General features: G+C 40.2%; 1 protein-coding gene and 1 long non-coding RNA gene across 2 annotated transcripts in view; one reads left to right on the forward strand and one right to left on the reverse strand.

The window, feature by feature from the left end:
- Positions 1-24308, reverse strand: part of SLX4IP (SLX4 interacting protein) — a 72524-nt gene that overhangs the window by 18192 nt on the left and 30024 nt on the right. The window contains 2 exon segments of the mRNA XM_057529279.1: positions 4183-4271; positions 8796-8873. Coding sequence (XP_057385262.1) covers positions 4183-4271; positions 8796-8873 — 167 coding nt within the window.
- On the forward strand, positions 1500-13019 carry LOC130704879 (uncharacterized). Its single transcript, XR_009005428.1, has 3 exons — positions 1500-1921; positions 11480-11567; positions 12909-13019. It is a non-coding gene; the product is annotated as an uncharacterized LOC130704879 (long non-coding RNA).

The raw sequence follows: 24308 nt of genomic DNA on the forward strand, positions 1-24308 counted from the left end.
GATAATCTGATACCCTCCCCCTTGACTGAGAGGAAGGCTAAGGCCCACAGAGGTTCAGTTACGCACAGCTGAGAAATACGACAGCCGAGCTAAAAATAACCCAGGCTAGGGCAGTTTATTGCTTCTTTAGACTCATTTGCATTTCAGTTTTATACTCATAAACTAGAAGGAGGATTCTTTAACATTAAACAGTAGTTTGACCTAAGAGAAGTGTTCAGTTTAGTGCTGAAATATTGTCTTTTGTCAGGGCGTGCCAGCAATCCTTCCACTCTGGGCGAGGGCCTAGCACTTTCTGAAGAATCTTAACAGCTGTTTTCACAGCTTGGCCACAAATCAAATGAAGGTGAGGCAGAGCGTCTGAATATCTTAACGTACACATCCACTTTTCTGCAGCTCTAGTGCTAAATGCCATTTTTAAATTTCCCAAACAATCACAGACTTTTACAGCTTAGGTTTAAAAGAAAGTAACTTAGAATTTTGGACTTTCCTTCCCGAATTGTAGAGAGGAGCTGAATGAACCATTAAAGTACAGAACGGGTAAGGCTTTAAGAAAAAAGGAGGCTCTGTTAGAATTACAACTTTTAGGTCACCTGGGTCACCTTCAGTACCCTTGATCTGCCATACTGTAAGCTCCTTGAGGGCAAGCACACTGTTTTTCTTTTTCTTTGTTTCTGCAGTGCCTACCAGAGCTCCTGGCACAGAGTCAGCACTCAGCAAACTATGTTAAAATGTGATGGTGAGAGCAGATGGGAAGGGTCTCCAGAGACTAGGAGCGGCTGTAACCAATGTTCTATGAGACAGCAGCTTTGTGCTGACTCTGAAATGTCCCAGATATATAGAGAGTTCTGTGATTATTTACACAATAAAGTTATTACTTCGGAAAGTAAAGCTATGACTTTGGTTATGATTCGTTATTTCCTTTAATAAAGGAATGATAAAATGATAAACAATTTTAAATTTCCCAAAGCCCCCCTGGGCTTTACATCTGAGGAAGAAAGCAGTCTTTACATGGGGACCTGGGTTTGTAAACATGAAAGAAAACATTTGCTGGAATGGGATACACTGAGCACGATACAAATTTACTTTCTGCTCTTGGTATTTCTAAGGAAAATAAGGTGAAGGGAAAACAAAACTATGAAACTGAAGGTAAAAACTTGCAAAAAGGTTTCCCAGCTCCATTTCTAGCAATAGGTCCAAAACAGGCTATAAGGGCTTCAAGATTTCTTATGAGAAACTGTAGTAAGAAAAATACAATGACTCATCTCGTAATAATGCCCTTTCTTCCCAAAGTACACATCATGATTCCCACATCCCTGGCACGTGGGCACTCAGGGCAGAGCTATTGCAACACGGAGCACCTCCCCGCACGGAGTCCCTGGTGCACGGGGGTGTGCGTGTGACAGACCTCCCTGGTGCTGGGGGTGGGGGGGCAGCATTGACTGCACTCCTTCTGCCCCCAAAGGAGGGGGATTACTCCCTCTGGGCCGCCTGATCAGGAACAGTGGTTCTTTTGTGCGGCCACCTTTGGGAACCTGGGAGCTGGGTGCATCTGGCTTCCCTGTGTCCAGGCAGAGCAGCTCTGAATAGGCACTCCCAGATTTCCTAGCTGACTGTCATTTAGACACTGAGGATCAAGGAAAGGAAAGGAAAGGGAAAAAGGCAGGAGAAAGGGCATCTCTACTCAAGGCAACAGCACGAGTAAGGGCGCCCTGGCTGCTGCGCAGGTACCGACTCACCCCCATCACTTCCGTGGCTGGGGAAGAGGGAGTTCAGTAAACAGTTATAGGAAAAATAATTGACATTTATACCAAAGAAGTACCTCTGATACAGCTGCTCAGGAAGCCCATTCCCCAGGCCTCGCCCAGTCAGACATTCCTGGAGAGTAACTACCAAGAGAAAATGAGATGGATCCGGCCCTTCGGTGAGTATCAGTGTAAAGTGATAAAAGAATTCGAAGCTTTAAGGAATGTAAGGAAGTTCAAGGGATACTCAGAGGAGAGCCAGACCTCACTGGCTTTGGGCATCTGAGGGAGAGTAAGAATAACGGGAGTAACTTTGCCTTCTCTCTGGCAGAAGGCAATTCTGGGAGGGAAGGATTGTTTATTGATCCCTAAGTAGCTGAGACTGGAGGGATCTGCAGACGTCAAATATCAACGAGGACAGAGTCCAAGGCACTTGTAATGGAAGGACTGCGGCCTTGGCTGGACGGGCCATTTGTGGGAGAGAGGGCCCTCTGCTTGACCTGGGTATGTTATCGGTTCTGGGAGAAGGAGCTTGAGGAAGTGGTGGACAGGCCTGTGAGGAGGGGCGCTGTACAGGCAGGCTGGCCACGCAGAGGGGCGCACGGAGCCTGCGCCTGGGATGAAGCCATCTGGCGGTGCCAGGCGTTAGCTGACTTGTACACGTGTGGCTGGGAAAGCGTGTATGGGAAAGATGGTCAGAGGTGGGGAAAAGGGAAGCTCAAGAGACAGAGACTGACCACATCTAAAGAGAAGCGCTCCAAACAGTGAAAGATCCTCATGATGTAAATGGCACTTTTCTCATAAGCTAACGTGGTTCAGTCTGACAGTGTTATCCCTGGATAGCAGAACATTCTGAACATGAGAACACGGAACTGGCTCACGCAAAAGGCTCAGACCAGTCAACTTTTCAGAATGACAATTCTTAACATTTAGGATGTCCTCCAGATTATAAGATTTATATGACAGCAGCTATAGGAAACTTACATCTGTATAAATACCAATGCCCCTAAGGAGGATAATATTTCATTTGTATGGAGATGTTTTAACTCACCCTTAATAATTTAAAATATTACATATTAATGTAACATATCATACAAGATCTAATTTCTTCTGTATTCCATCTGAAAACAATAGTACTTTGTGGTACAATTAATTGTTGTTTTCTCAAACCACAAATCAATTTCTTCATTGGTCTGAGAATCAGTTAAGCTATATTACATTACAGTTGTTTGCCAACAGCATTACGACTTTAGTATTTATTAATTTACTAAGATAACTCAACATCCTATAAATACTTCACAAATAAACTTTCAATACTTTTCACCAGATCTGCCCCATTTATTTCACTTAATGTGTATACTTAGCGTTTAATTGATAGATGAAATAAGGGTCTCACTGGCTTTTCTGAAGGGCTCATCTGCTACAGACGAAGGTATCTGAATTTAAATCTGCATTCTCTGCTCTTTACTTTTGCTGGGTCTCTGTTCACCCTTCTAGTCTCTAAAACACTTTTCCTATGTATTTATTTAAGATAAGATAAGAAGCTGGTTTTAGACCATGTGGGCCAAATTTCAAATGGATTAAAAAAATAATAAACATAAGGGATAATCTAATATCCCTATAAATTATTTTAGAAGCATAATAATCATGTCATGCTTCATGTCCACGTTTAACGTCTGCTAGATTTTTTTCCCTCTTTGTTAAAGTTTCAAGTCACAAGTCCAAGTCCAAAAATATGAAAAAAAAATTGGTACAGAGGTAAGTTCTGATAGATTGAGCTGTGACTGCAGCAAGATACGCACACACACACCAAGGAGACTCTCAAACGTATATGCTAAGCTTAAAAGACAAAGCTGTAAGCTATAACATTAGGAGTGAATTTTCAGTATCCATTTGTCTGCGTAGAGAACTCCAGCGAAACAAAAATAGGACTGATGGAGCTCAAAACTTAGCACGAGAAAAGAGAGAGAAAACAAACCCTATCAGCTAAGAAATAACACACTGGGGAAAAGTACTGGTTCTCATGAAAATGTCAGTGATTCACCATGGAATAAAATTCAAAAGCCACTGACCCCAATGAAAGCTTCTAGTGGAAACATGTGGATTTTGCTTCATTTCATTTAAAGAATGCTTTATATTTCATTTAAATACTATCATAAGCATTTTCACAGTTTTTGTGATATGTTTTCTCATTTTTATACTGCTACGGAAGAGATACTATTGATCATGCTAAATTTTCAAGGGGCCTTCAAGAAAAGAAGCAGCACATCAATTAATCAATATTAATCATGCAAAATAGGTAAGACTTTTTGGTCCCTTAAAACATGCACTGAGGGCTCAACAGCTGAATGAGAATAGACGACAATACTCTTTTCTATTTTTCATAGTAACTCATCATTTAAGCAGATTTATTTGCTTACAGAATTTTTTTCATACGTACCAACTCTTCACTCTGACTTGCCAAAAAATCGTGACTGAATGCAAGCTGACTTACGCAGACCACAAATCTGTCGGGAAATACCCGGAGTTCTGTACAAAATGAAGGAAATCACATTACTAAAGGTATCAAAAGACTAAACACAGAAATGCTTGGTCCCAGACTTTTGAGTTACAGCAATAAGCGTGTATGTATCAGACACGTGTCTTCCCCCCTCCCCTCATTTCAGTGTTTGCCATCAATACTGCGGGGCAAGCACAAACCTCTAGGGATGGCCGAGGAGGCTGCAGATTGGTCCACCTGAGCCCCTGGACCATTATATCACATGAAACCCCCAGGCAGGGCCTTTACAGCTTTCCCGCTGTGTCAGTTTGCTGTTTTCTGTTCAGAACTCACATTTAGGAAATAGGGTCAACGTTTACTAATGAGTGTTGAGACGTACACAGGAAGATGACGAAAATCTGAAAACGTGACTCGACAGTGTTCTTACTAGATTACTTATCCTCTCCTCGGTCACCTGGTCTTGGAGAGGTTCCCCTACAACTGATCTGAACCAGGCTATGAAAACAGCAGTGTCACTGATTAGGAATTAATGATCAAACTTAAGGAAATGGTTAAATGTGCAATAGTAAAGCTGATACAACAATACCACAGTTGCAGTGATCTATTATTACAACTTCTTAAAGCAAAACCACTGACTTCCGGGTGGGGAAGGCTGAATGAATCACAGAACCAGACTTCTCAACACTCAATGAAAGGACTATAAAATGGTAAATGCTACCTGTGTGCCTCCTCCTCCACCTGTCTATCCATCTCTCCATTCATTCATGCAGCCTCCACCTATCTTTGGAGGGATGCTTAGCTGATGTTAACAGTGTACCTTCTGGGGGGTGGGGGTGGGAGGGTCTTCTCTCCCCTTCTTCTACTTGGTTGTATTGCCTGAATATTTTTTATAATACATATCATATTTATAACAGAAATAAAGCCATCTTTTTCTAAAAGAGAAAACCTTCCTCTTAGATGTGACCAATTTTTATTATGAGTCATGAAAGTGAAACCTTTTACATACATTGCACGCTTCCAACAACAGATGACAACGGGAGAGCACTGAAGGTAGTGACGGAAGCCAAGCATGAAGGTGTCAGTTACACAGACACACAACTTCTGCACAGTTAATGCCTCACACCACTCGGGGAGGTTAAATGATACCAAAAGGCCTAGTAAGCTGATGTTCCGGGATCTGCTCTCTCCTCACCAGGACCACTGTTGTCTCCTTGTGAGGGTCACTCTTCTCTATTCCAATTCATTCTACTCAGGGCAAGTGGGGTAGCAGTTCCAACAAGAGCTCCGCTTACCCTGCTCAGAACCCCACCCTGGCTCCTCACTGCTCACCATGTGACGGGCAAACATTCAGTCTCCACGACTGGGGCCTAACCTGCTATTCTGATCTGACTCTCTCTAGTCCTTCTCATGCAGAAACCCCCATTTCAGGGGGTCTAGTGTGTTTAAACTTTGACCCACATGGGTGCTATATCTGGCTAGGTGGCGAGGGAGGACATTGAAAAGGCAGAAAAACAAAGTTAACAAAGCAGTTAGTATTTATTCACTAATTCTTCCAATATCTTATTGAGATAAAAGGTGAACAGTCTACTTCCTGCTTTATGGAAGGGGTAACTGAGCCTCAGAATTCATTATTTGCACCCCTGCCCCCCAATATCACAATCTTGAAATATAGTTCATTAGTGGATCAGAACTAGAATTCAAAATGATCAGTTCTATCAAATGATTCCTCTCGAAAATAAGAACGCTAGGGCTTCCCTGGTGGTGCAGTGTTTAAGAATCCGCCTGCCAATGCAGGGGACACGGGTTTGAGCCCTGGTCTGGGAAGATCCCACATGCCACGGAGCAACTAAGCCCGTGCACCACAACTACTGAGCCTGCACTCTAGAGCCCGTGAGCCACAATCACTGAAGCCTGCGTGCCTAGAGCCCGTGCTCTGCAACAAGAGAGACCACTGCAATGAGAAGCCGGCACACTGCAATGAAGAGTAGACCCCGCTGGCCACAACTAGAGAAAGCCCGCGCACAGCAACAAAGACCCAATGCAGCAAAAAATAAATAAATTTAAAAAAAAAAAAGGAAAGGAAAGAAGAATGCTAGAATGGCAGATTTTAAACAATTTGGTGCCAGGTATTATATAAACAGAAAGCCACTTATGTACCCTTTCACTCTGCTTAGGTTATAACTGAGATTTATATTATGTCAATATTTAAATAAAGTAAAGATTTAGGCAATGGCAGTCCCTACCAGGAAGGGTAGCTAGGCTGTATTTTAACAGATACAAAGTTAACTGGTTTATTTTACTAAGAGAACTGAACAGAGTGGAAGGCCCCACTGTGAGAGTAACATAGTCAACTGACGCTTAAAGTTAAGAGAGTGCAGGAGGGTTCCTTTTTCACCACACCCTTTCCAGAATTTATTGTTTCTAGATTTTTTGATAATGGCCATTCTGACGGGAGTGAGGTGATACCTTACTGTAGTTTTGATTTGCATTTCTCTAATAATTAGTGATGTTGAGCATCTTTTCATGTGCCTCTTGGCCATCTGTATGTCTTCTTTGGAGAAATGTCTATTTAGGCCTTCCGCCCATTTTTTAATTGGATTATTTGTTTTTTTGATATTGAGCTCCATGAGCTGTTTGCATATTTTTGGAATTTAATCTGCTGTCTGTTGTTTTGTTTGCAAATATTTTCTCCCATTCTGAGGGTTGTCTTTTCGTCTTGTTTATGGTTTCCTTTGCTGTGCGAAAGCTTTTAAGTTTAATTAGGTCCCATTTGTTTATTTTTGTTTTTACTTTCATTACTCTAGGAGGTGGGTCAAAAAAGATCTTGCTGTGGTTTATATCAAAGAGTGTTTTTCCTATGTTTTCCCCTAAGAGTTTTATAGTGTCTGGTCTTACATTTAGGTCTTTAATCCACTTGGAGTTTATTTTTGTGTATGGTGTTAGGCAGTGTACTAATTTCATTCTTTTACATGTACCTGTCCAGTTATCCCAGCACCACTTATTGAAGAGGCTGACATTTCTCCATTGTATGTTCTTGCTTCCTTTGTCATAAATTAGGTGATCATATGTGTGTGGGTTTATCTCTGGGCATTCTATCCTGTACCACTGATCTATATTTCTATTTTTGTGCCAGTACCATACTGTCTTGATTACTGTAGCTTTGTAGTATAGTTTGAGGTGAAAAGGGAACCCTCCTGCACTGTTGGTGGAAATGTAAATTGATACAACCACTATGGAGAACAGTATGGAGGGTCCTTAAAAAACTAAAATTAGAACTACCATATGACCCAGCAATCCCACTACTGGGCATATACCCTGAGAAAACCATAATTCAAAGAGAGACATGTACCACAGTGTTCATTGCAGCACTATTTACAATAGCCAGGACATGGAAGCAACCTAAATGTCCATCGACAGAGGAATGGATAAAGAAGATGTGGCACATATATACAATGGAATATTACCATTAAAAAGAAATGAAATTGAGTTATTTGTAGTGAGGTGGATGGACCTACAGTCTGTCATACAGAGTGAAGTTAAGTCAGAGAAAGAGAAAAACAAATACCATATGCTAACGCATATATATGGAATCTAAAATAAAAAAGGCACTGATGAACCTAGTGGCAGGGCAGGAATAAAGACACAGACATAGAGAATGGACTTGAGGACATGGAGGGGGGTGGGCGGAGGGGGAAGCTGGGGCAAAGTGAGAGTAACATCGACACTACCAAATGTAAGATAGTCAGCTAGTGGGAAGCAGCAGCATAGCACAGGGAGATCAGCTCGGTGCTTTGCGATGACCTAGAGGGGTGGGATAGGGAGGGTGGGAGGGAGGCTCAAGAGGGAGGAGATATGGGGATATATGTATGCACATGGCTGATTCACTTTGTTGTACAACAGAAACTAACACAGTATTGTGAAGCAATTGTACTCCAATAAAGATGCATTAAAAAAAAAAAAAAGTAAGTGCAGGTAATTGCAGATACCAAGAGCAAACCTCCGCACAGTTAATTTTTAAAGTCCCTGTTTCATGTCTTATGTACTAAAATCACCCAAGGAAGCTGAGCTAGATTTTCTTTCCGGTCGTTAGCATCTGACTCTGTTGTCGTTGGCTGGACACGTCCGAAATCATTTCCTCAGTGGGCGTCTTGACCTGGGGAAACGGGGGCTGGGGCGGGGGGAAAGCAGGCCTCATCACACACCTAGGAAAGCATCTTCTTGTGCACGTGCTTGCTCTGTACTCCTGGGCCTTGGTGTGCACGGACAATGGTGAAGTGAGTCACAGTTTAACGGCCTGTCCAGTCTCTCTGGAAACTCAAGGAAAGTGCTCAGATGCAGCAGGAAAGGAAAGTGGAGCGTGGCACCACTCACTGCGCTCAGGCAGGCAGTAAACAGTGCAAGATGAAACCCAAATAATCGTAAGTGCTTGCAAATACTAAGTGTCCTGAAGGCTATGAGGCAACTAGGGATCTTCATTCCTTAGTTTTCACCCCTTCTCTAAGGACACGTTAATTGTACAGAATGCCTGACGACCCAAGAAATCGGCTTCTCACCTGCATTCTGTGAGCCCCCGAGGCAGCGGAGACGTATCCCTCTCTTGAGGAAGTAGGCTGTGATTTGAAAGCCATAACCTGTAAAGGGAATATCATATGATATCACTCATATGTGGAATCTAATTTAAAAAATGATACAAATGAACGTATTTACAAAACAGAAAACAGACTCACAGATTTCTAAAACAAACCCATGGTTACCAAAGGGGAAATGTGGAGGGGGAGGGATAAATTAGGAGCTTGGGATTAACATACACACACTACTATACATAAAATAGATAACCAACAAGGACCTAATGTACAGCACAGGGAACGCTACTCAATACTCTTTAATGACCTATATGGGGAAAGGATCTGAAAAAGAATGAATATGTGTCTATGTGTAACTGAATCACTTTGCTGTACACCTGAAACTAACACAACTTTGTAAATCAAGTATACCCCAATAAAAATTAAAAAAAAACAAAACAAAAACCTGTAAAGTGAAAGAAGACAGCATTAGATAATAAGCTTGTTTGTGACTGAATCCCACGGGCCCAGCCCAGTGCCTGCCATCCAGTAAGCATTCAATGATTACCTAGTGAGTAAAAGATGAAGAGAATCCGTACAGGGCCTCGCTTAGAGGAAGGGGTGAACAAACAGTGTACGCTTCGCTCTTCCAGGAGGCCCGGCCACGGCACCTGGAATAGCCTCCAGTCCCTGAAGCAGCTCAGTTACTTTATCTGTAAATTGGAATAAATGAGGTCTGACCAAACAGGCCTAACAACCAGTCCCTTCAGGTTGGAGGATTAATTCAGGCTGAGCTGGTGCACCAATCTTGGCCACCTTCTGATGCTCATTACTTATCAGCTCACAGAAAGAAGAGTTTAATACCTATTTGAAGATGGGTGTATTTCGCCCGTAAATAAGTTATTCTAATTCAAGTACAGTAAAGCCTTTATATAGGATGAGATGAAAAGAAATAGGACATGAACCTCCCCCCCAACCCAAGAAAAGAGAAGAGGCAGAAAGAAAACTCTCCAATCCACCAGAATGGCCAAACTGAAAAAGGCCAAGAGCACCAAGTGTTGGCAATAATGTGGGCAAATGGGAATTCTCATGCACTGTTGGTGGAAGTATGAAATGGTACAGCTTCTTTCAACATCGAAAGCTGAACTTAAGCATAAACACACAGAACATTAAGAGCACTTTTCACAATAGTCCCAAACTGGAACCAATGCAAATACCCATCAAAAGTAGAATTTTTAATTGAAAAAAAGGGAGGAGGTAATAGTCACACAGTGCAATCCTACTCTGCCCCTAAAAATGAATAAGCTACAACTAGAGGCAATATCAGAACTGAATCTCACACACATGATGTTAAGTGAAAGAAGCCTGGTCCAAAGGAGTGCATTCCATCTGTGATGATGGAGACATTACCATTCACCTTACAGGGTGGCAATGGAATTTCAGGTGGCTCACAGGAAGTACCAGCATAGTTCCTTCCTTCCTTCCAGCCCCCCTCCAGGTATAAACTACACTGCTGATGACCTTCCTGAAATAATCAAGTAAAAACGTCCGGTTAACACAGTCCAGTACTTGGTGGAAGAATCAGAAGTGAAAGGCCCACCAAAGATTGGTGAGGGTTCCCAGGTCCTAAAACAACCTCAGAAAATTGCTAACTCTTAAAGACAGTATTTTATTCATGAAATTGGAAGGTCCAGGAGTTAAAAGAGGTGGTCTCTAGGCCCACTGGATTCTCCAAAGACTGTCATTATGATTGTTTTGAAATAACTTGTACATAAAGAATACAATTAAAGTTTCCAGTTCTACATTCAAGTATCCTTCTGTCACCCTCGTAGACAGATCCAGAACATCAGTGACCACAGACTTGATGTTCTGTCTACACAAGCTACGGCTCTGACAGCACAACTGCTTCAGTCACGGGGATTTCGAAATAACAGTGACATCTATGATGGGATTATCTCCACATTTACTGAGATGAAATATATTTTTTCCTAACATACTTGAAGTGGATTGCACTTTGGTCATGTGGCTTTCTTCTGCTTAAAGTGTCAAACAAAATATGCACACCACTGGCATTATTCTGAGTGCTTTAAAACAAATACTTCAGCCCTTAGGTCACCGAGAGAGTGGAAGTGACATCCACATCTGTTTATTTGTCCTACTGCTGGGGGAGGGGGATGGTGAGAGAGGAGTCCTTAACAATTTGGGATTTACAAACACACAAAGAAAGGTGATTTTCAAAGTAATGATTTATCATGTAAGTCTTCCAAAGGACTGACAACAACAACAAAAATGCAATATCGAAGTCATTCTGCCTTTGCTGGTGGATCACACTTAATGCTTATAGTTCCAGGTGATCAAGAGTCCGATGGCATGCTCAAATTTTCAAAACTCTTTTCCCTGTACAAAATCTCCAGCGATAAAGTGTTATTAGTAGGAAGGGGCTAAATCTGAAGTCGACTAGGAAAGCTCGAGCTCGAGCTCAGGAAGCCTGGTATCTGGAGATACCACTTGAGTAATAACTAAATCCTGCTTGGTCAGCTGTCTCAGTAGGACACTTTCCTCTATAGAAAAATAAAGCAGTATAAGTCAAATTCTGACTGTTTTACTACTGACATTACTAGGAGAAATGAGTTTATTGAAATCTTTCCTCTTCTGTCCCCCACCCTCCCGGACAGGATTATGTTAAAGGCAATCATTCCTCAGCTGGTGTCTTGTTATGGTTTCAGTGGAAAACCCTGTCGAATGGCACCTATAAGAGAAATGGTAAGTTTACCATGTAAAAGAGATTTGCACCTGCTTAGTTCAAATTCTACTGGCTGTAGGAAACCTTATTGTTTAAAGAGACACTTGAAGAGAGAGAAAACACAATTATTTATGTCAGTTCTTACGGCAAACTAATTTTGATATGTAAACGAAGAAACTCACTGCTGTTGAAATATACTGAACTGAAATGCTTAGGGAGTTGTACTTCATTTATCCATAGATAATAGGCAGTGATAAAGACTACATTATCTTTGCTCTTTAATGAGACTGGCTTCACAGACTTGAGCAGGCTACTGAGATTCTGTACTTATCCAGGGTTAATGTAAAGCTGCACTACTCTCGAAAGCTAAATAGCAGCTTGGCAAAGAATCCAGGAGGCCCTCTGCTTCCCCTTCTTGGGCACCAGCTTGCAACGCTGATGTTCTAAGTGCCCGGAACCAGGGTCAGGGCCAGCGGGGGAAGAAGCAAAATGGAAATCATAAAGTGATATTCATCTGAAAACTACATGGCAATGGTATTCCAAGATCCAGAGGCACTTATAAATCACACTTAAGGATGCCTGTTTTCTTTGAGCTACTGTGGGCCTCCTTAATTTGAAAAAACTGTCTGTAGCCACAGAAAGAGACTGGGGTTAGAGAGAGGACTGCTTTGTAGTGGAAGCACCTTTCCACCAGGAGTCTTCAGGTATGTCTACTTCTAGAAATAATTTATATTTCTGCGTTGCTTAATGTCATGAGATGTCCAGTACCAGCAGAAGGCCATCGTCTCCCATGGTCCCCAAGCAGCCCCAAAAGTCTCCCATCCCTGTGCCTCCCGCATTCCGTACTTTATAAAGAGCTGTTGCACTTCCGGCTACCTTTCTACAGACAACCTTGCAACCCCCAATGAAGCCGCAGATGACGACTTGTTACCACATGTACTTCCTTCTGTTCTTCACCAAAGAACATTAAGTATCCAAGAAAAAAAGGAGGCAGGGGTCAGTAATACTTGTGAGAGAAAGAAAAGGTGGTCCATGTTTTAAGGACAGAGTTCTGCTACTATTTCATTTCACATTCTGTCTAAAATAAACTGTTCCAAATGGCTTTATTAGAAATTCAGAGATTTCATGAATAGAAAGGGAAAAAACAAACAAAAAAAATCAAATATGAGTTGAACAAATTCCATCCTGGCTTAGCAAGGCAATAGATTAGTTTTAAGTAGTACTGTGCTCCAATGAGTAATACTTTTGAAGGGAGTGGTCGTTTATTTGGGGTGTTACATTTCATAGTCCCAAGACACTAAGAGCAAATATCCAACATGGAGTTTTTACTGTAAAACTATCCAGCTTCCCTTGTTTTCCAGGGGATTCCTGGCCAACATGACTTGAGCTTCCCCAAGACTGCCAAGGGGAAGCTGTGGTCCAGTGCATCATGGTGGGAAGCCCTCTCCCACGGCGACTAGGAGACCAATTCACGGGGAGCCTGGGAAACTGCCTTGGGTCAGCCTGCTGAGCCCCTGGACAGCCGGGCAGGTAAGCACCCTTCACAGTGGGCTCCACCCACCACTTCATGGCTCCCCTCCAGCAAAGCCTTCTCCCAAACCACAGGGTAGCCTCAGCAAGACATACTGTGTCCCACAACACTTCTCTCCCGGAGGTGACTGCTTCCTTAGTATCATCACGCACAAGCATGAAAAATTTCAAATACTCAGAAAAGAGGAAAAACAGTGCCATGAACACCCAAAAGCCCACCATCTATACTCAGTAATGGTTAATATTGTATCATATTTCATATACCCACTTGCTATACCATTTCAGAGTAGACATCATAACGTTTTACTCCTAAATATGCAAGCACAGACTCCCAGACAATGACATTCTCCTATATCACAAAATACTATGATCGTAACTGACATGACATTATTGCTCAAATAGCCAGTCCATGTTCAAATTCTCAAAATGCCCCCAAAATGTACATCACTGACTTTCCTCCTGAACTAGAATCCAACCAAAGGTTATGCATTGCATCTGGTTATGTCTCTTGCACCTAGAATAATAAAATAATCTCTTCCTTTTTTCCATAACTCTGACCTTTTAAAGAGATCAGGCTAGTTTTTCTGGAGAATGACCCCCATTCAGGATTTGAACTTTAAAGAAAAAACCTCAGTTGCCTAAATACAAATTTTCAACCTGCATGCTATTTTAGAATGCCAGTCATTTATTAATTTTGATGGCTTCTTTAGCAGCTGCAGGAAATTGCAGGTTCAGACTAAAGCTATAATTACAATTCGAAGTCTGAAACACACACGACATGAAGATTCAGTCCTAAAGTTGATTTCGAAGAAACCAAATCTTAAATTTATAGATACTTCAATTTTCAGCAAAGGTAAGCAGGTGTGATAGTGGTCTCATATTGGTCTACATTTGTTTTACAAAAGGGCACTTGGTGGCAATCAGGTGACTATGGGCTGAACTAGAAGCAGCTCCATACTGTGCACCAGTTCAGACGTGAGACTCTCCAGTCTGAGGTCATGAGTCAGTGCTCATTCACTAGCTGAAGACTTGGGTGAGATTTAATAAGACAGTAGGAAGGAAGGGTCTGATACCTATCAAGTATTGACAATGTCTTGGTGCTAGACTAGGCCAGGAACATATAATATATTTAAAAGATGGGTAATATGTGTGTTTTAAAGCTATTTAGTTCAGGAGAAATGAAGTTATAACTCATGACTTCTGAAACTGTGCCTATTCGGAAAGTCATACCAGTCCTTATCAGACAGTCAAGGGTAGAGAAATCGTAAGCTTGATGCCATCTCTTGAAACATAAAGGAAAAACTAAGTATGAGACCCCGTCTTTGAAAAGCCTTTATGGAGCCCTTTGAAACATTTTGTAGGCCCAAGTGCGACCTTCACCATTGCTGATGTAGGTGGGGTTGTAGAAAGAAACTGTTCTGTGGGAACCAAAAAACAAGAGTCCTGTCCTAAGTTTAAGAATACACACACAGGATCCTAGTCTAAGACCACAACTGGGAAACAATTTGGGTGGGTAAGTGGAATATTTGATCCTGGGCTAAAAGTTTCACTTATTACCCAAGACATTTAGAGACTCCAAAAAAGTTCCCTTGAGATAACATTTCATGTCTTTAAATAAGGACAGAACTGGACTCTGAGTCACAATAAAGCTATGTCTATTTGATGCCAAAACAAATGGGCAAACTGGTTAGTTCCATTAAAAAAAAAAAACAAACCTGTGAACAAAATAATTACTTGAGGCCACATTTACTTAGAAAAAAACAAATTTTCTACCTGTAACTTAACTGACTTTGTAGGTAATACCACGGGCCACATGTGCTATTAATTTTATTATCTACAGGATCTATCAGAGATTGTTAACACAATGAGAAAGCTTCTCAGGGCAGACAAAAATTAGAATAAAACATACTGAGAAACTATCACTTTAGATTTCTTTCACATACCACTTTCTCACTATTTTGTTTATAAAAATATGCCCTTAACATTAAATATGAAAACCATGATTAGATAACATTCAAGCACAGATGAAATGATATTCAAAACGATGGTCCCCACGGTAATGATGGGAATGATGTGATACTGAGTACTTATAAAACTCAAAGTTACCTATAAAATCCTTCACTCACATTTATATAACTATGCATAAAAGCAACACAGTTTTAACAAACCTTCTAAATGAGGTAGCTAGTTGTTTGAACTGCTGGTTGTTGAAGCAGGTCCCTCTGCAATAGCTGTCAAACTTCCTGTGCCCAAGACGAGGATGCCAGATGAAGCATGACCTCTGTGGGCTCCTTGTCTTGCACAGGGCCCACTGCAGCTTTGATGACCATGTACATTGAGAAAAAGAGTTCTTGAACCATGGGATTTATTCCAACAGGATCGCAGACTCACAGGACAAGAAAGATCTCTGAGAAGTCACCTACTCTACTTCCCGCTTATTAGGACCATATTTATTTATTTATTTATTTAACATCTTTATTGGAGTATAATTGCTTTACAATGTTAGTTTCTGCTGTATAACAAAGTGAATCAGCTATATGTATACATATATCCCCATATCCCCGCCTTCTTGCGTCTCCCTCCCACCCTCCCTATGATACCCTCCAGATTTTTCTCAAGATATATAATCACATATATATTCTCTCTTTTTACAAGTTTCTGCTGTATAACAAACTCAATCAGCTTTATGTATACATATATCCCCATATCCCCTCCCACTTGCATCTCCCTCACACCCTCCCTATTCCACCCCTCTAGGTGGTCACAAAGCACAGAGCTGAGCTCCCTGTGCTATGCAGCTGCTTCCCACTAGCTATCTATTTTACATTTGGTAGTGTATATATGTCCATGCCTCTCTCACTTCGTCCCAGCTTACCCTTCTCCCTCCCCGTGTCCTGAAGTCCATTCTCTATGTCTGCGTCTTTATTCCTGTCCTGCCCCTAGGTTCATCAGAACCTTTTTTTTTTAGATTCCATATATATGTGTTAGCATATGGTGTTTGTTTTTCTCTTTCTGACTTACTTCTCTCTGTATGACAGACTCTAGGTCCCTCCACCTCGCTACAAATAACTCAATTTCCTTTAAACCATATTTTAAAAACAATACCGAAAGGCTGAATGAAAAATGCCATGCCTATACGTGTACAACTCAGTTCTTCCTTTACCACTTGAATTGAGGTTGCACACTTAAATGCTTAAGGGGCAAGACAGGTAACAGGAAAGGGCTGGGTTCTGACAGAGGTGAACTGGAGAAAGCACACACCTGGTTTAAAGGGGGCAGCAGCTACTGAACTCCAGCCGTCAGCTGCCGCTGGAAACTCGGGTGCAGGGTACCAGATTTTAAGCTTTGCCAGAAAAGCTGGAAATCTAAATTTTTATGTGAGATGTCCCAAATTTTAAATTAGCAATGAATTCAAATTTTTAAACTATGCCGCGCAGTCCAAAATAATGTTTCTGAGGGCCGCTTTGGCTTCGCACTGCCAGTTTGCAATCTCTAATCTGAATTGCTCACACTTTAGTTGAAGTTCATTTTCTTGTGTCCTGTCTTTGGCAGAGCTGAAGGAAAGCTGGCCACTACCACGTGCTTGGAGATAGGCATTCAGCTGCAATACAGTCATTTATTCTAAGCTAAATAAACCCTGGTCCTTAATCTCACTACACAGGATGTATTTATCTACGTTTAAATCATCTTTCTGACACTTCTAAGTCCTGACGGTAAAGATATACAGTGAACGGTTTGACTCAAGGTGGGGGAAAAATGGAAAGATTATACTATTTTAGAAAAAGATAATTGTATGAATGTGTGAGATCTGTATTTCAAAAAATCACAAAGCTTATATTAATTTAAAAAAAAAAAAAAGGACTTGAAAAGATTTGAGTAACATACCATGTTCTTGTTTGGAAGGGCTAACTGGTATAAAGATGTGAATTGTTCCCGTATTTATTTATTTAACAAACGTACTGAGTGCCTATTATGCACCAGACAATTCCAACCAAAATCACAATGAAAATGTTATTTTTGTGTGTGAAGGGAAGAGGCAGTTTGGAAGTTGCCAAAAATAATTCTAAAAAATAATCTAAAAGAAGACTAAACTAGTAAAAATAGGGGAAAAAATTGAAAATGAAAAATTTTTTTTTTCAAATTAAAGGTAATGTATACTTAATGTATTAAAAAAAAAACTAAACAAAAAGGAAGCATAGGGCTTCCCTGGTGGCGCAGTGGTTAAGAATCCGCCTGCCAATGCAGGGGACACGGGTTTGAGCCCTGGTCTGGGAAGATCCCACATGCCACGGAGCAGCTGGGCCCGTGAGCCACAATTACTGAGCCTGCGCGTCTGGAGCCTGTGCTCCGCAACGGGAGAGGCCGTGATAGTGAGAGGCCCACACACCGCGATGAAGAGTGGCCCCCACTTGCCGCAACTAGAGAAAGCCCTTGTACAGAAACGAAGACCCAACACAGCCAAAAATAAAATAAATAAATAAATACAATTAAAAAAAAAGGAGGCATAAAGAGAAGGTTAAATCATCAACAATCCAACCACCCAGAGATAGTCACTTTGTCACCTTGACTTTGATACCCTCCAGATTTTTCTCAAGATATATAATCACATATATATTCTCTCTTTTTACAAAGATGGAGACATGATTTTTTAATGCTGCTTTATAATCTGATTTTTTAAAAAAATCTCAATGTTGTGTACATTGACTTTGTGTATGGTGTCTGTGAGGAATCCACTTTCATTCTTACCCCAATGAATAACCAATAGAATAGTCAATAGAAAGTCCCCACCGATCTGAAATGCCAGCTCTGTCATACATAGACCTGTCTGAGTTATTTTATTCCATTGACTTATCAGTCAATGCACACTGTGTTAATTACCTGAGCTTTATTTATAATAAATCTTAATATCCAGGAGTGCACGTTCCTCTTCTGCTCCCCAACACTGTTTCTCGTCTTCATCAGGATTACCTGGAGTTATTCTTGGCCCTCCATGCTGTCATAGAACTTTTAATTATTAGCTTGTCAAGCTGCATAAAAAAACCCTGTTGGGAGTCTGATTAGAAAGGCCTTGAATCTATAGATCAAGGTGAAGAAAACTAACATCTTGATGATAATGAGACTTCCTATGCACTTAACATGGTAGATCTTCCAATTATTTTTAAGGACTTTTAAAATGTCTTTCAATAAAGTTTAACATTTTTCTACATAAATTTACTGCATACTTTATTAGGTTTATTATGAGGTACTTCCTATTTTTTTTATTGTTGCCATTGTACATGTTAGCTCCTAAAAATTACATTTTCCAACTGTCTGCTATTGTAATTGATTTCTGTGTATGGACCTGCAGCTGAAAAACCTATGGAATTCTCTTATTAATTCTAATAATTAGTCTGCATATATCCTTTAGACTTTTCTACGTATTCATTTACCCCCAAAATGACCCTTTTGTTCTTTATTTCCAATATTTCATCTGTATTATCTTCCCTGTCTTATTGTTTGGGCTGGAACCTCCAGTAATTATTGAATATTGTAGTAAGCATCTTTGTGGTGCTCTCAGTTATAAAAGGAATGTTTTTAATGTTTCACCACTGAGAACAATATTTGCTGTAGACTTTTTATAGACAGAATCCTAACCTTTCCAAGAGTTTTTATCATGAATGACAGCTGCTTTTTCTGCATCTAGTTATCATATGCATTGTTCTCCTCTAACGTATTAATGTTGTAAATACTACTAACGGGCTTTCTAATGATGAACCAACTTGGCATGATGTCATGATTTTTTTCTACATTGCCAAATTTGGTTTGCTGACATTTAGTTTAGGATTTCTGCTTTTACGTTTGAATGAAATTGACTTGTAATTTTCCTCTCTTTTATTGTCCTTATCTGGTTTTAGTGTCAAATTATATTAACCTCATAAAATGAGTTGGAAATGTTAACTCTTATTCAATTATATAAAACTGGAATTACCTATTTCTTAAATTTTGAGGGAATTCCTTGGTAAAATATCCAGACCTGGTACTTTCTGATGTATTGGTCTAAATTGTTTAATTGAATCTATTCAGGTTTTCTCTTTATTCTTAGCTCAACTTTGCAGTTTATCTTTTTCTATGATTTTTTTTTTCCTTTCATCTAAGTTTTCAAATTTATTAGCATAAAGTTGTTCTTAATAGTCTTTAGTCTTTTAATTTCCACTGACATCTAATTACATCTTTTTTTTCATTACTAGTATTTCTACTTCTAGTAATTCTCTTCGCCTTTTTTCGCCCTTGATTTTGACCACTTTTATTCTTGAAAATTTATTTTAAAAAACTTAATTTGAGCTATTTTAAAAATCCTTTCTACTATACATTTTCTGTATAATTTCTTTATATTCTTTTATTTCTCTCCTCTATTTTCCTTGAGTTTATTAATTTGTTCTTTATCTAACTTCTTAAGCTAGATGCTTAACTTATTCATTTTCAGCCTTTTTCCTTTTCTAATATAAGCTACAAATTGCTCTATGTAGGTATGCCCTACAACTTCTGGAAAGTAGTCTTTTAATTATCATTCGCTTTAAATATTTTCTGATTTCAATTCAGATTTCCTTTCTGTCCCACATATTATGTACAAATATGCTTTTTAATTTCCAAAAGTATCTCTTTGTTACTAATTTCTAAATTAGAGAATGTGATTTATCGTTTTTTAAAATTTTTATTTATTTATTTTTGGCTGCATTGAGTCTTCGTTGCTGCGTGTGGGCTATCTCTAGTTGTGGCAAGCGAGGGCTGCTCTTCGTTGCGGTGCACGGGCTTCTCATTGTGGTGGCTTCTCTTGTTGCGGAGCACAGGCTCTAGGCGCGCGGGTTTCAGTAGTTGTGGCATGTGGGCTCAGTAGTTGTGGCTTGCAGGCTCTAGAGCACAGGCTCAGTAGTTGTGGCGCACAAGCTTAGTTGCTCTGTGGCATGTGGGATCTTCCCAGACCAGGGCACAAACCCGTGTCCCCTGCATTGGCAGGCAGATTCTTAAGCCACTGTGCGAGCAGGGAAGTCCCCAGAATGTGATTTATCTTGCATGATCATATTCTGTGAAATTTTTTGAGGCTTGCTTAACAGTCTAATGTGATCTAGTTTTGTAAATGTTCTCTGTATGTTTTGATAAATATGAGCATTCTCTGGCTACAAAATATGTCCACTGGTTCAAGCTTGTTATTTGTTTTGGTCAAATCTTTCATATCCTTCTTATCTTTTCATCCTTTTCATCAATTTAGTAATGAGAATGGTGAGTTAAGATCTCTCTTTATGATGGTGGATTTATCAATTTCTTTTCAGTTCTGTCCATTTTGCATGATATTTTTAGGAACTGTATTATGTACACAGAGGTTTAGAATTTTTATATGTTCAACATAAACTGAACCTTTACTCAATAGTCAGTGGTCTTCTTTAACTTTAGTAATGTTCTCTGCCTTAAATATTTTTGATTTGATACTAATATACCTGCTCCAGCTTGCTTTTCAGTGGTATTTTGTCTAGTATACCTTTTTCCTTCCTCTTACTTTTGACTTTTCTCGAGTCTTATGTTTTAGGAATATCTCTTATAAATAGCACATGAATAAAATCTTTAACAACCTAGTCTTTAAAATATTTGACCACAATTATCAATAGATATGGATTAATAGCTATTGTTTTTTTATTTGCTTCACTTTTTCTCTGTTTGCTTTTTAAAGCTCTTTCACTGCCATCTTGGATTGATTTATTTGTTTTTCCTCCCTTCTTTCCATTTCCCTTCTTCCTTCTTGCAGTGTCACACTATAATTTTTCAAATGAATATTTAACCTAACAAGTCTAAAGCTAGTCTACCTTTTTACCCCCCTCCAAAAAGTCAAGACCTACGAATGCTTTAACTAATCACCCATGCCCCTCTTCCACTACGTATCTGCCAATGCTTTCCAGGATTTTAGCTTTATCTTGATTTTTATAAATCCTATAAATTATTCACTTCTGTTGCTTTGCTGCACCCACATAGTTATCATTTTCTTTGTTCACATTTGACTGCTCCTCCGGCCTCTTTCCTGGGATCATGCCCTGCTTCCGAAAGAAGAGCCTTTGGAAGTCCATATAATGACATTTTGTGAGTAGCAAGCTTTTTCAGTTGTCTCTATGTTTGAAATGCCTTTATTTCACCTTCAGTCTTGAAAAACAACTTCACAGAATATAGAATCCTAGGTCGACAATTATTTTTTTCTCAGAACTCTGAAAAAAATCATTCCAGTACCTTGGATTATATTTTTGCTGTTAATTAATTGATCAATTTTAAAAAGATGATCTGTCTTTTCCTTCTGGCAGCTTTTAAGATCTCTTTTAAGTCTTTGGCATTTGGGAATTTACTGCACTATATCTAGGATCTTTTGAAAAATTTATCCTGCTGGGATCTGCTGAGATTTCTTAAATCAGAGAATACATCCTTCACTCATTTTAGAAATTTGTCAGTCTTTTTCATTTTAATTCCCGCCTCCAATGCCTTTTTCACTGTTCTTCTGGAACTTTGATTCTTCTTATGATGAATCCATTTTCTCTTTTCCTAATTTGCTGGGATCCTGCTGAAACTCTGACTGATGTGATATTGCCACGTTCCATTCCAGAAAAAAAAATCTAATTCACATTCCCACCAAGAGTATAACATCATGTCCATTTCCCCATATTCATACCAACATTGAGCAATCAGCCTTTACCTGCCTAATAGGTTAATGCTCACGGCTCATGGCTTTTTAATTTCCAGTTCTTTAACTGTAAGTAAGGACAAACTTTATTTCAGATACATTTGTATTTCTACATGTCCTTTGTTCATTTCTATTAGGGTGCAGAGCTTTTTTTAGTTTATTTTTTTCACTGATTTGTAAGCATAATTTTACAATAATTACATTAACCTTTTATCTGAACATGTTTTCTTCCTATATTATCATTTATATTTTAACTTTGTTTATAGTGTTTTTTATTTTGCCAAAGTATTTTCCACTTTTATTTAGTCAAACACATATATTGTTTTGAAATTCTGACATAAAGCTTTTGCCCATGCCAAAAGACAACAAAATCACTTACATTATCATTTTCTTATAATATTTTTATCTTATGTTTAAATCAAAAATCACAAACTAGTGGCCTATGAAGGTGCACGTGGTGCTATAAAAGTTTTTTAATTAGTTACAAACATTCTAAGGATTGGGCAAGTTTACATGAAAATATGTATTTTCAGCTTCACTTGAAAAATCAGAATATGTAGCACATGGGCCTACGTTTCCACAATGGCACAGAGTGGCTAAAATTGGTAGAAGCTACAACAAGCTAAGTGGGGGAAGCTGAGGATTATTGGTCGTGATAGAACTAATGAGAAAGGGACACATTCAAGGGACACTTCAGAGACAGAAGCAGAGACAGGTTTGGTGGTCAACAAACAACATGTGCAGAGAGGGTGAATTCCAACGACGGTGTTTCCAGCTTTGTTGACTTGGTGAATGGGGGCTTGCTAAGGAACAGGGAGGGTGGGGAGAATTGGTAAGACAATGAACCAAGCTTTAGACAGAAGGACCTATGAGATATCTGGGAGCGGCTGTCTGGGAAGCAAATGGAAATAAGGTGTGGACTTCAGAGGAGAAGTGATGTCTGTAGATATATACTGAGGCAACTCTGACCAAAGGGCAAAGAGGTCCATGGTGGAGCATGCCAAGCGAGAAATAAAGAGGATGAGGGTCAGCAGAGAAAGAAGTGCCCACAGGAGTGGTCAGACGGGAAAAGGGATAACCATGGGAGTGAGGTCTTGGAAGTTAAGGGTAAAGAGAGTTTCAAGGTCAAATGCATTAGTAAAGGTGGAAGTAGAAAACACTAGGAGTTGACAATTAAGAGGTGGTTGACAGCACTTCTGAGGTGGCTTCATGGTAGAAGAGTGAATGAGGGTGAGAAAGAGGGCACAAAAAGACAAACATCTGTTCCAGGAACTCTGCAAACAGGAGGAGCAGGAGGCAGCACAGGAGTGTCAGGGGAAACTACTGAAGTAAAGGCAAACCGTCGTTTGTCCCTCTGGGACCACACTCCTGTTCCCGTTCCCCAGGCTCGTGCTGGCTTTCTCGACAGGCACTGCCTCACTGAGTTCTGTTAGGACCTTACTGTGGCTCTGTCCTTCATGACATGCGGTCACTGCTTTCTCCTCTGTGTTGACGTAGTCTGTTTTCTTTTTTTTTTTTAGAAATTCACGTTCTTTTTATTTATTTATTTATTTATGACTGTATTGGGTCTTCGTTTCTGTGCGAGGGCTTTCTCTAGTTGTGGCAAGTGGGGACCACTCCTCATCGCGGTGCGCGGGCCTCTCACCATCACGGCCTCTCTTGTTGTGGAGCACAGGCTCCAGACGCGCAGGCTCAGTAATTGTGGCTCACGGGCCCAGTTGCTCCGTGGCATGTAGGATCTTCCCAGACCAGGGCTCGAACCCGTGTCCCCTGCACTGGCAGGCAGATTCTCAACCACTGCGCCACCAGGAAAGCCCCCGACGTAGTCTGTTTTCTGTTCTATGTTTGCTAGTCAGCATTTGTCTGTAACAAACATTCCTCTCAGGATTGTCACTGTCACTTGGGATTTGTATCCCATTTTACAAGGTGCTAGGTCCTTTTGCCATTTTTGATGCATTCACTCAAGCCATGGATGAAAACACCAAATATGCCCAAAGTTTATCATCAATCCTACTGTTTCTTCCAGTTATCAAATAAACCACTGTGAAGTTCAAGTGACCACCTACTGGTCTAGAGTCTTTCCAACTCCCAAGCATGAGCTCCCTGCCCATATCTAAATCACTTGAGGAATTTGAATCTCCAACGCTAGGGTCTTTTACAAATGCATAGGATTCCTGTATCCCCCGCATCCGAGAACCCATGTAGATCTGAGGTGGGGGCCAGAGAACTGTATTCTTTTAAAAAAGCTCCAGGGGATTGTGATGCACAGCTGAGGTTTGGAAGTCACTGCTCTAAATCTTATTTTGTTGATTTACTGGTCTGTTATAATGAAATTAGTAGCAAGAGTCTCGCTAGAGTAATGGTGGTACTTTACAGAGTTGTTGGAAGACAAAAACAAAATTCGAGTCTGTAAGTGAATATAAGAGAGAAATTACACGAGTTCCTTAAACACAACAGATAGGCCTTTGGCAAGAATACTATAGCAACAGTGAAGAGGCATGGGGAGAAAGCTAATTTCTAAGGCACTCAAGGCTCA

This window comes from Balaenoptera acutorostrata, chromosome 15 (genome assembly GCF_949987535.1).
Source record: "Balaenoptera acutorostrata chromosome 15, mBalAcu1.1, whole genome shotgun sequence".
Taxonomy (NCBI): Eukaryota; Metazoa; Chordata; class Mammalia; order Artiodactyla; family Balaenopteridae; genus Balaenoptera; species Balaenoptera acutorostrata.